At 33.8% G+C, this 13,526-nt stretch overlaps 1 protein-coding gene across 1 annotated transcript in view; it reads left to right on the top strand.

Annotated features, from left to right (window-relative positions):
• LOC145728922 (tyrosine-protein kinase receptor torso-like) overlaps nucleotides 1-13,526 on the top strand; it is a 16,904-nt gene continuing 3,378 nt past the window's right edge. Inside the window, exons 1-10 of the mRNA XM_081979475.1 lie at nucleotides 1-204; nucleotides 813-870; nucleotides 3,479-3,636; nucleotides 3,686-3,911; nucleotides 3,961-4,043; nucleotides 4,096-4,258; nucleotides 9,179-9,342; nucleotides 9,399-9,671; nucleotides 9,722-9,905; nucleotides 9,965-10,166. Coding sequence (XP_081835601.1) covers nucleotides 115-204; nucleotides 813-870; nucleotides 3,479-3,636; nucleotides 3,686-3,911; nucleotides 3,961-4,043; nucleotides 4,096-4,258; nucleotides 9,179-9,342; nucleotides 9,399-9,671; nucleotides 9,722-9,905; nucleotides 9,965-10,166 — 1,601 coding nt within the window. The 5' untranslated portion in view covers nucleotides 1-114. The remainder of the gene's footprint in view (nucleotides 205-812; nucleotides 871-3,478; nucleotides 3,637-3,685; nucleotides 3,912-3,960; nucleotides 4,044-4,095; nucleotides 4,259-9,178; nucleotides 9,343-9,398; nucleotides 9,672-9,721; nucleotides 9,906-9,964; nucleotides 10,167-13,526) is intronic.

A 13,526-nucleotide genomic window follows, 5' to 3' on the forward strand; every position in this document is an offset into this window, starting at 1 on the left:
TAGAAGGGCAGATTATAATAATTTATTTATACACGCGAATTCAACTATTTCCCTGCTTTACTCTAGTTAAATCGTTTTAGCCACCCTACAAGTAACATTGTTCAGAACTGAATTATGTTCTTCAGTGATTGTATAATAATTGTATTAATAATGGTTATGGTGAAAACGAATGCAATTTGTACGGATTGCTGGCAGAACACTTCGGTAAGTTTGATTATTATACAGGATGGTCAAATTGTACACTTAAATGTGTTTTCCGTAAAAATGATACATTCAGGGTGTCTCCCTAAAAATTTAGAGAACGCTCTAGTACAGGCACCAAAATGAGTCGATTTAGCCAAATTTAGTTTAGTCAATGAGTTGATATTAAAAACGATAAAGAGGATCCAAAAATGGTTTTTAAATAAGATTATTTCAAGGAAAATAGAAAAATGGAAATTAAATCTATTTATTGTACTTCATAGACTTAGATAGCTCTAAATTATTATTTAATTCTGTCATACTTTTTAATCTGATGCTGTATGTGTGTTTTGAATATCAAATTTTTTTATTATTTTTACCCAAACAAGGTGTGCGTTATCAAAATTGCCTTAAAAATTAAATTAAAGGGTGTATAAGATTAAAATGTGGGTTAATAATCGACTTATTTTGGTACCATCTATCTGTGCTAGAGCGTTGTCCAGACCTTTTAGAGACATCCTGTATAAGCTATATTCAAAAAATACTTGGTTATAGAAAATAAAAAAGCTTTTTTAACAATATAAAACTTTTTTAATATTTTTTTTATGTATTTATTAGCATGCATTTTTCAGTCGAATAAATGTTTTTACACGTACTGCGAGAAAAACAGCAACTGTCAAAATGATCTAGGTAAGAAATTAAGTTTATTATTGATATTTATTAGAAAATAGTTACCTTCCTACCAAGTGCGGAAAGTAACACTTTACCGCACTGAAATTGCCAGGTCTACCGTCAAAACGGTGTATCTACCGTTTTTGTAATTTTTCTACCGTTCTCCTGTTTTTTTTAAAATAATCTACCGTTTTTTTGTTCGAGTTCTGGAACATTTAATATACTGCAAATTGTGAAACCCACATGTTTTATTTTGTAGTGTTTTATAGGTTATTGCGTAGGTATTTTAATGAAGATTTCAAAAATGTGCTTAAAACTGTCAAATTCTCACTCCAAGTGGGTTTTACATGCGATTTTCTTCCTGATTGTCCTTTCACACTATGTTTGGACAGTTCAAATTTTGACACCACTTTTCTCCCTGACTGTACCAAATTTTGTAGTGATTTTCTATGTTATTAGATAGAAAATTTAAGGAGGATTCGAAAACTGTGCTTAAAACAGCCATTTTCTCACTCCAAGTGGGTTTTAGAGGCGATTTTCTTCCTGATTGTCCCTACAAACTGTGTTTTTGGCAGTTCAAACTTTGACACCACTTTTCTCCTTGACTGTACCAAATTTTGTAGTGTTATTCAGGCTACTGAATAGGAAATTTAATGAGGATTCCAAAAATGTGCTTAAAACAGTCTTTTTCTCACTCCAGGTGGGTTTTACAGGCGATTTTCTTCCTGATTCTCCTTACAAACTGTGTTTTTGGCAGTTCATACTTTGACACCACTTTTCTCCTTGACTGTACCAAATTTTGTAGTGTTTTTCAGGCTACTGAATAGGAAATTTAATCAGGATTCCAAAAATGTGCTTAAAACAGTCATTTTCTCACTCCAGGTGGGTTTTACAGGCGATTTTCTTCCTGATTGTCCCTACAAACTCTGTTTTTGGCAGTTCAAATTTTGACACCACTTTTCTCCTTGACTGTACCAAATTTTGTAGTGTTTTTCAGGCTACTGAATAGGAAATTTAATAAGGATTCCAAAAATGTGCTTAAAACAGCCATTTTCTCACCCCAGGTGGGTTTTACAGGCGATTTTCTTCCTGATTGTCCCTACAAACTGTGTTTTTGGCAGTTCATACTTTGACACCACTTTTCTCCTTGACTGTACCAAATTTTGTTGTTTTTTTTCCGGCTATCGACTAGGAAATTTCATGAGGATTCCAAAAATGTGCTTAAAACAGTAATTTTCTCACTCCAAGTGGGTTTTACCGGCAATTTTCTTCTTGATTGTCCCTTCAAACTGTGTTTGGGTCAGTTCAAACTTTGACACCTCTTTTCTCTTTGACTGTACCAAATTTTGTAGTGTTTTTCAGGCTATCGTATAGGAAATTTAATGAGGATTCCAAAAATGTGCTTAAAACAGTCATTTTGTCACTCCAAGTGGGTTTTACAGGCGATTTTCTTCCCGATTGTCCTTACAAACTGTGTTTTTGGCAGTTCATACTTTGACACCACTTTTCTCCTTGACTGTACCAAATTTTGTTGTTTTTTTCAGGCTATCGACTAGGAAATTTCATGAGGATTCCAAAAATGTGCTTAAAACAGTAATTTTCTCACTCCAAGTGGGTTTTACAGGCAGTTTCCTTCCTGATTGTTCTTACGAACTGTGTTTGTGGCAGTTCAAACTTTGACATCACTTTTCTCTCTGACTGTACCAAATTTTGTAGTGTTTTTCAGGCTATCGAATAGGAAATTGAAAGAGGTTTACAAAAAAGTGCTTAAAACAATCATTTTCTCACTCCAAGTGGGTTTTAGAGTCGATTTTCTTCCCGATTGTCCCTACAAACTGTGTTTTTGGCAGTTCAAACTTTGACACCAGTTTTCTCCCTGATTGTACCGAATTTTGTAGTGTTTTTCATGTTATTGAATAAAAAAATGCCTAAAACTGTCATTTTCTTACTACAAGAGGGTTTTACCAGCGACTTTGTCTTTGACTGTACTAAAGTTTATTTAGGTTTCGAAATTCTAAAAATGTGCTTAAAACATTTTCTTACTCCAAGTGGGGTCACGTGACCGCTTGGCTAAATTATCCTCTGAAACCACGTGATATTTGTCACTAATGTCAAAATTGGCCTAAAATCGGCAAAATTATAGTGAACACAGTTTTTAAGTTTAAGACCCGACGTGTTGAAACAATGAAAATCTGTATTTTTCAAGTATGATTTATACAGGGTGCTACAAATTCGTGTCTAAGTATCCCAATACTTATGGAAACGGTAAGAGATACAGAGTTGGGTAAATGGAAGCAAAATTGTCCAATTTGGAGATCAATAATCTTATTCCGTTTTAACTTTTAAAAAAAATCCGATTACTTTCGTAAATATCCGAAAAAATACGAAATTTCGAAAAAACGTTTTTATTTTATTTGCTGAGATAATTTAAATTTATTGACACTTTCAGTTTTTTCCCACTAAAACCTGACATTGTCACATTTGAAATCCGACGTTTCGATTTTTATTTTATTTATTTTTTTACACTTCTTTTGTATCACCCTGTATGTAATATTTGGCTTCTTCTATTCCTAGCGGAGAAGATAATATTGAATAATATGCTTGGGTATTAATTTTTAATTCGCAGATCTCAACGTATTTACTACATTGTCAACGGATTTTGAGCTACTGTGTAGAGATCCAGTTTCATTGACATTTCTATGGAGGAACACAAATGATATGCATTATTTTCTTCAGTACTCGTTGGCGAATTATAGTAACAATATGAACTCTAGTTATGCTACTGTAAGTACTGTAACATTATAACAAAAATATGTTTATAACTTTGTTTTAGACCAGATGTAACCATCTAACAATCACAAATTTAATTCCAAATCAAGTGTATAACGTTTACCTCTACGCATACTCACTCAAAGAAACTAAACTGTACAAGTCTAGGAAAATATCTGTTGAAACAGCAAAAAGAAAATCTACTCTTGATCCTGTAGAAGGTATAAACTATACACTTTCACTAGTCAATGAAGCTTTTCAAGCAAACGTCTTTTGGTATCCAGGATCAGGTTAGCCAAACGCTTCTCTTAGTTGACTTATTCAAATATATTCTTCCAGATTTGACGTGCTACTACAATATTTTGTACCATGACAAAAACCTGGCGGGTGATTATATCCTCGTAAAGTACAATTTAAAAAATGTAAGTTATTTTGTAAGGGCTCATGCTGTGCAACTGAACAGAATTATTGTAGCACCCAGAGAACCAGTTAAAGTTAACAACTCTAGAATTTGGGAAGCAATACAATTTTAAAATACGTTCCATTAGTAAAGATGGAGGAATTGAGAGTCCAATGAAACAAATCCAGATTGAAGTGCCAAAGTGCTTGCATCCTGTGAGCAACCTATCCATGTGCAGTAAGAACTACTTTATTTTAGAATAATGTGATCATGTACAGGATGATGGTTTATATTTTACTCAATAGCTAACTCCTTTAATTTTGACTGATGACTCTCACTCTCTCTCCAGTCGCTTCATCATTGCTGATGATTGTGATTTCCTCCAGTATGCTCGTTTCCAGTTTGTTCGGTCATGAACAGTGTTTTGCTGCACTTGATCATCTGATAGGCAATCCACCCTTTACTCTTTTACCGGGAATATTCCCAGATATGATAAGTCTGGCCAAATTATCTCCACCTCGGCGGGCTATATGACAACAAACTGAAGAATCCGTGTAGCAGATTGATGATAATCTGATTTCTATTTTTAATTCACTCAAAATAGAAAGGTAGTAAATCTTAAGTTCCAGACTATTCATTCAAAGACTTTCTCATCACAGATTCACAAGTTAAATTCACTGAGGTAGAATCAAACCACTTAGTAGAAAACTATAACTTAATGACTAAATAACAGTGAAACTAAATTACATAATGATCGGTGTATCAGTTTAGTAAATCAGAATAAATCGTTTAAACATAATCCCCACAGGTAACACTTTGAACAATAACTTTTACATGCACAAATTATTACAATTATTAAACAGATTATACTTATATTTGTTAAACGATGAGGGCAGCTGTCTGGAGGGTTTGGGACAAGCGATTATTATAATTTAGAATGATTTACTATTTCATTAATGTACGAACCCGCTCCAGGTTGCAGAATTGCTCTAAACTGTGGCACGAGACGGAGCCTTCGGACCGTCTCTGACGGTCTGCTTTACTAACAGATATTGAGCCTTATTAATACCAAACTGATTTAAGATTTTTAAGAGAACTTTGCTGGCCTAGGCTTTGTAAGGTCAAAACGTTTAAAAACAGACAGTATAGTCAATTTTCAAAGTCAAAATATTGGAAACTGTTAAAATTTTGTGGCGATTGACTTACTGGACCATTTGCAGTCATTCTAGTCAATTTTCAAATCCAAAACGATAAGAAAGGATAACATTTTATAAAAATTGACTTATTGGAGTAATTGTAATCATTCTAGTCAATTTGCAAAGTTAAAACATTGGAAACTGTTAAAATTTTGTAACAATTGACTTACTGGACCATTTGCAGTCATTCTAGTCAATTTTCAAATCCAAAACGATAAGAAAGGATAAAATTTTATAAAAATTGACTTATTGGAGTAATTGTAATCATTCTAGTCAATTTTCAAAGTCAAAATATTGGAAACTGTTAAAATTTTGTGACAATTGACTTACTGGACCAGTTGCAGTCATTCTAGTCAATTTTCAAATCCAAAACGATAAAAAACGATAAAATTTTATAAAAATTGACTTATTGGTAATTGGAATCATTCTAGACAATTCGCAACGTCAAAACGTTTAAAAACAGTCAAATATAATGAAAATTGCCGTATCGGGTTATTTTCAGTCAGTTTAGTCAATTTTCAAAGTCAAAATATTGGAAATTGTTAAAATTTTGTGACAATTGACTTACTAGACCAATTTCAGTCATTCTAGTCAATTTTCAAATCCAAACCGTTAAGAAACGATAAAATTTTATAAAAATTGACTTATTGGAGTAATTGTTATCATTCTAGTCACATTGCAACGTCAAAACGTTTAAAAACAGTCAAATATAATTATAATTGGCTTATCGGATTATTTTCAGTTAGTTTAGTCAATTTTCAAAGTCAAAATATTGGAAACTGTTAAAATTTTGTGACAATTGACTTACTGGGCCATTTGCAGTCATCCTAGTCAATTTTCAAATCCAAAACGATAAGAAACGATAAAATTTTATAAAAATTGACTTATTGGAGTAATTGTAATCATTCTAGTCAATTTTCAAAGTCAAAATATTGGAAACTGTTAAAATTTTGTGACAATTGACTTACTGGACCATTTGCAGTCATCCTAGTCAATTTTCAAATCCAAAACGATAAGAAACGATAAAATTTTATAAAAATTGACTTATTGGAGTAATTGTAATCATTGTAGACAATTTGCAAAGTCAAAACATTGGAAACTGTTAAAATTTTGTAACAATTGACTTACTGGACCATTTGCAGTCATTCTAGTCAATTTGCAAGATCAAAAAGTTGAAAAACAATCAAATATAATGAAAATTGCTTTATCGGATTATTTTCAGTCAGTTTGGTCAATTTTCAAAGTCAAAATATTGGAAAATGGAAAATTTTCATGACAATTGTCTTATCGGACTATTTGCATTCATTCTAGTCAATTTTCGAAGTCAAAACCGTAAAACTTAATAAAAACTTTCTTACCGGACTATTTGGAGTCATTCTAGTCAATTTTCAAATCCAAAACGTTGAAAAACGATAACATTTTATAAAAATTGACTTATTGGAGTAAATGCAATCATTCTAGTCAGTTTGCAAAGTCAAAATGTTTAAAAACAGTCAAATTTTATGACGTTTGACTTACCGAAACATTTGCAGTCGTTTTTGGTCGAATTTGACCGTTAAAACGTTAAAAATAGTCAAATTTTATTAAAATTTACTTTGCTTACTGTTTTCAGCCGTGTTAGTTAATTTGCATGGTCAAACTTAATAAAAACTTAGCCGGTTATTTTCAGCCAATCTAGCAAATTTCAAATCCAAGAAAAACGGTAAAATTTTATAAAAATTGATGTTTTGGACTATTCACTCTAGTCAATTTCAAAGTCAAAACAGTAAATGACTATTTACACTAATTTTATCCAATTTTAAGGTGTTGACAATCTTGGTGGGCGACAGTACGGTTTGGCAATGTTGCCAAAAATTGCCTTATTTACAATAAAAAAATTACAAAATCAGTGTGACAGGTCAGGTGCAAAATGTCACAGTCAAATTGACATCCAGCCTAGGGTGCCCTAAAATATATCGGGGCAATCCGCCCCTAATTTGATACGTTTTGACGTTTTCAACCATTTTATTTTACTGTAATTCTGTCAAATTTTGACAGTTCTAGCATCACTAAATGAGAGTCTGTCAAAAGTGTCATTCTGAAGATAAAACTATCAAAAGTAGTCAGAATTACAGTGAAATAAAATAGTTGAAAACGTTTCAAATTTAAAGAATTAAAAATGTATATTTTGACTAAAAGCTGATCTGGCGATTTTAACTTGAAACTGTCATTTTTAATATGTTATTGAAATAAACAAATTACATTTTTGAAAATTGTCACTGAAAATTGCCCAGTAAGTTAATTGTTACAAAAGTTTTACCAATTTCCAATATTTTGACTTTGAAAATTGACTAAACTAAATGAAAATAACTCGATACGGCAATTTTCATTATATTTGACTGTTTTTAAACGTTTTGATCTTGCGAATTGACTAGAATGATTGCAATTACTTCCATAAGTCAATTTTTATAAAATTTTATCGTTTTTTAACGTTTTGGATTTGAAAATTGACTAGAATGACTGCAAATTTTCCAGTATGTCAATTGTCATAAAATTTTAACAATTTCCAATATTTTGACATTGAAAATTGTCTAAACTCACTGAAAATATCCCGATACGGCAATTTTCATTATATTTGGCTGTTTTTAAACGTTTTGAGCTTGCAAATTGACTAGAATGATTGCAATTACTTCAATAAGTCAATTTTTATAAAATTTTATCGTTTCTTAACGTTTTGGATTTGAAAATTGACTAGAATGACTGCAACTTGTCCAGTAAGTCAATTGTCACAAAATTTTACCAGTTTTCAATATTTTGACATTGAAATCTGACTAAGCTGACTGAAAATAATCCAATACGGCAATTTTCATTATATTTGACTGTTTTTAATCGTTTTGATTTTGCAAATTGACTAGAATGATTGCAATTACTCCAATAAGTCAAATTTTATAAAATTTTATCGTTTTTTAACGTTTTGGATTTGAAAATTGACTAGAATGACTGCAAATTTTCCAGTATGTCAATTGTCATAAAATGTTACCAGTTTCCAATATTTTGACTTTGAAAATTGACTAAACTAACTGAAAACAACCCGATACTTTACTACGGACATTTTCATTATGATTGACTGCTTTTAAACGTTTTGACCTTACAAAGCCTACGCCAGCAAAGTTTTTTTAAAAATCTTAAAAACTAGACTGAAAGTCTATTTAGACCGCCAAATACCCCCAAAACAGGTCGGATTTTTAAAAGAAAAAGGAACTAAAAAGCAAATACTAAATTTGAGACAGCTTATTGAAAAATCTACAGAATATTAGGTACCCACGATAACTTGTTAAATATAGGAACTCCTGTCCATATAGTATCCCTTGTAAAAAACCTCTATGAATCAAATATAGCAACTGTTCGTTTAGACCAAATGATCTCAAAACAATTTAGAACGGAACGATTGGACATTCGTATTATTTAAAAAATATAAATTCATTAAATTAAAGCAGATATTCGAGGATGGCGATATAATAAAATGCACGCTCCGTCTCGTGCCACAGTTCAGAGCAATTTTGCAACCTGGCCCTCATCATTTAACAAAATGTAAGTATAATCTATTAATGCAAAAATAGTCAAATTGACTATTTTTTAACATTGGCACTGTCAGTTTTTATTAAAAAAGCGATAAAATATATAGTATAATATAATATAAAAGAAAATAACCGTATATTTTTAACATAGTAACCAAAAAAACCACGTGTATTTCAAATCATAAAAAAGTGAAATACAGAGTGTTCCATTCAAATTAATCAAAACACATGTAAAGAATTTGACGAGTGATGGATATATGTCAATTATTCTGATAGCAGACAATCTGCCAATTCAGGAACAATAGTGCAACTTTTCTAATATAAACTGTATTAACAGAATTATAGCTATTGATTAAAATATAAACCCCCTCAATCACTCTGTATTGTAATTAATTTGTTTGCAGTTCCAATCCGGCCTAAAAATTTGACTCTCAGATTCACCTCACCCACGTCAAACACAACAATATTACGACTAAACTGGAATAAACCACCATTTGTTCCCGATTACTATATACTAACAGTCAGAACATTTAATAAGGGTAATTCTGTAAGCGCTAATGTGTCCGGGGTTAGTGTCATTTTGTTGGTTTTTTGTATACTTACATTTCAATAAAACGTTTTCAGGAGAAGGTTTCGTGGATTTTTAAGGATTTACTGCCGTTTAGTAACTGTACGGCACTGATTACTGCCGTGACAAAAGGTGGATCAAGTAAATCTCGTCTCATATACCCTCCTCCTCCTCCTTCAAGTCGCAATACGACCAATAAAGTCAAACAAGTTGCAGATAACTCTCAAATCCTTTGGATATGGATAGTGTGCCTTGTTTTGACCGTTAAATTTCTAGGTTTAATTATTGTGTATCGTCAAAAAGTTATTAGTGTTTGTTTTGAGAAAGAGGTATTGAATGCCTAATAATTTTGGGACAATATGAACAGATTTAGTTACAGAAAATTGCCAATGATGCTGTAAAATTTACTGCTGCTAACACAGAAGATGCCAAATGGGAACTAACCGAATCAAAGTTGTTTATAGACAAAGTAATTGGTTTTGGGGCTTTTGGAATAGTACAAAAAGGTTTTTATTATTTGGAAGCAGATAAGAAAATTGTGGTAGCCATAAAGACACTGAAAGGTATTTAGTAAATTATTGTCATCATTTCTGCTGATAATATTATAGTGTAGTTTTTTCAGCTAAGCCTAACGACGAACAAATAGCTCAGTTTTATGACGAAATCGAAATTATGAAATCAGTACCATATCACGTTCATATAGTGCATCTCATTGGTGTTGTTACCAAAAATAGACTATCAAATCCTCTTATGTTGGTGGAATACTGCGCAGGCGGAGATTTGCAGTCCTACTTAAGAAAAATTGCCTTAACTGTAGAAGAAAGGTAAGTTGTATGTAATATTTTAAATTTAACAACTGATAGCTAAAATAAAATGATTATTAATATGTACTGTTTTTGGTGAATCACTACACTATTACAAAAATTCAGAGATCAAACAAACTACTTTGTGGACAACATGTTAAATTTGATTGGGATTTGATCAGAAAGATCTCGAAATCGTAAAAGGCCTGTACTGGAATTAAACAGCAAATATCCGATTAAACACCATTGTAAAGATATTTTGAGGCAATGCTTCTTCTTCTTCATGTACCATCTCCATGTCGGAGGTTAGCTATCATTATTGCTATTCTTACTTTGGAAACTGCGGCTTTGAATAGGTTTGATGACGTGATGCCGAACCATTCTCCTAAGTTTCTAAGTCAGGAAATTCTTCTCCTTCCAACAGATCTTTCCCTGGATTATGAGTTGCAGAATCACATACCTTTGATCTCTCATAACGTGTCTGAGATATTGCAGTTTTCTCTTTTTAACTTCATATAGCACCTCTACGTTTGTAACATGTTCTGTCCATGGTATTCTCAAGATCCTACGGTATGTTCACATCTCGAAGGCTTCCAATTTTTGTTCGAAATATACGTTTAGGGTCCAAGCCTACACACCATACAGAAAGGCGGGAACACATAGCATTTGAGCATACTACTTCTTCGGTCCAGGCTTTCAGACAGCGCAGCATCTTGATCCTTATGAACATGGTGCACAGGCTCTCTCAATGCGTTTTCCGAACAATAGTCCATAGATCAGTTGACACTTGTCACCAAGTCTATTTCCAGCTTTTCGCCTTCCACATACAGATCCTCATTTGGCACTTCAATTTTGATAACAATCATGTATTTGGGCTTCTTAACCTTGAGTGTTAGACCATATTCTCGACTAGATGTGATGACATTATTCAACATATTTTGAAGGTCAGACATGTTTTCGGCAAGAAGTACTGTATCGTCCGCATAGCGCAAACTGTTCAGTGGAATGCCGTTAACTCGTATTCCACCCTCTTCATTTTCGAGGACTTTAGTGAAAATTTCCTCTGAATACAGGTTAAAAATGGTGAAAGAACACAACCTTGTCATCTTCTTGGTCTTCTCTCTATTCAACATGTATTTGAAGATATATTCGTGACAATACGGTTAACTGGGTCCGTCTCTCCCTAAATGTTATATTTGGGATTCTGTCTCTTCCATCTGATGCGTGTAGAGAAATAATCCCTTCTCAGAGGAGTGAGCAAGAATGCCCTGGGTACGTAACCTTTTCGACTGGACTGGTGCCCGAGTTAAAGGAGAACTCTTCAGACTGAGAAATGACAGAGATGCATGTTTTCAAATGGTTACCAACGTTAGATATCTGATAGGACACTCGAACGAAACGATTCTGAGCACGAAGTTGCTATAGACATGTATTTTCGGAAACAAACCATAACACATCTAAAAAATATTAGACAATATTCAAGAACAGAAGTAGTTTTAAAAAACATCCTAGAGCTCTCGAATAAAGGCAGATTTAGCCTATCTTTATTAAAAAATGTAGTTTCCATGTAAAATCGTGCGATTTGGTTCACCATGTACAACAAAAACCGTGTGGATTCCAGCATGGACGAGAAGAAAAACACGGAACCATAGAACCTAACGGACCCTCTCTGACAAATATGAATGATCTCACCCAGTCATTCCTTTTACACAATGTAGTTCCAACTTAGCTCCAATCTTCTCTATCAACTTTGATATTGTCGGTATTAAAGCAAATTAACATTTTACATCATTTGTTGGCATGTCTGAACGTAGTCTTGTAGATTGTAGCTTGAGTGATTTAGGTCTTATGACCTCTCTTTCAAATTCGACCAGTTTTGATATTTTGTTGTCAACTCCAAATCTATTGTGTTCCAAGATTTCTAGACTCCCGTAAAAGTCCAGAATTTTCCTGAAAGGATTTTTAAAGATATTTTCGGAAATTCTAACTTTTGGCAGAATATAATATGCTCGGAGGTTGCGGTCTCGATATTGCAGAATCGACATTCCCATCCTTTTCAGGTGGTACCTCAACAGCCAGTGGCCTGTGATGACCCTTATGTCTCTTCTTCTTAGATCAAGAAATTCTTTGGCTCTTTGAGGCGAAGGCTCTATCAGCTTTTGTGCTTGTCGCCAACCAGGAAGTGTGTTGGTTCCCATTTACGGACGTCTGCAATTAGCATGCCAGTCCAAAGACAGGTTCACGTCCGTAAAAGGCAGCCGTGTCTCCTTGTTTTGCCAATTTGTCGGCTATTTTTATATTCTTCAATGCCTTCGTGTACAGGCAGCTTCATCAATGTGATTTTGTTGTTATTGCTACTAGTTTGAGGGACTCTTTAGTGTTCCATACCAGTTTGGATTAGATAAATGATATTTAAGGCTAATGGATTTCAGCCTAAAATATCGTAACGCTTTTACCAAGGTACTTTAAGAGCCTATTCCTATGCCGACACGCCCATCTATGACTGATCCGCTGGTATACCACACGGACGATTCTTCTTATTCTAGCTTTGGCGGTCTTCTATTTCTATAACCACTTCATAGGGCATTTTAAAGTCTATATTTGCGATCATGGTGTCTGATGGTTGCACTGCACAATCCAATTGAATCGAGTCTAAGATTCTTAGGTGTCCAGTGTGATCACCTACTTTAAGTTTTACTGCCTGGTTCAGTCTCAGAGAAAACTAAAACTAAACCAAGGAACGTGGTCTTAGTTTATTTGCAGATAACACAAGCTGGGCAACAAAAGAATTAGTATGGTGCGTTAAGCCCATGATGCAGCAATTATTGCCGAATCAGAAAACAACCTACAGAGACAACTCTTCCAGTTCTTCTAAGCAAACCGACAACTCAATATATGACAATCGCGATAGATCCACTCAGATGTAAACTGCAATTTAGATATCTGGGCATAGACATATCAAAGCACCCACGACAAGACCTGAGGACTCCTCAGTGAGGAGCCAGGTTAACAAAGCTTCCGCACTCTCAGGATGCATACGAGATATCTGGGTCTGGCCAAACCTGTAAATGCGCAATGATAGAAAACTTCTTGTAGAGTCTACATGACGTACGGTACAGAAGTCCGCGAAGACACCAACAAGACGGGACACATGCTAAGGGTTGCCGAAGTGGGGAAGACAGATATACAGATATCAGAGAACAATGCGAGATACAAGATATTGTGAGATGGGGAAGACAACCTAAGAGGCAGTGGTAAGACGGATGAACTAGAACAGAGAGACAGGAGACCACCCAAATGGTGGAGAGATAGTTGGCAATCTACTTCCCAGGAAAAAACGCAGAGGGAGCTTCAAAATTAACAGATCGACAGATCTCCAAG

The sequence above is a fragment of the Ips typographus genome, linkage group LG5 (assembly GCF_016097725.1).
Source record: "Ips typographus isolate SLU linkage group LG5, UJ_Ityp_2.0, whole genome shotgun sequence".
Classification (NCBI taxonomy): Eukaryota; Metazoa; Arthropoda; class Insecta; order Coleoptera; family Curculionidae; genus Ips; species Ips typographus.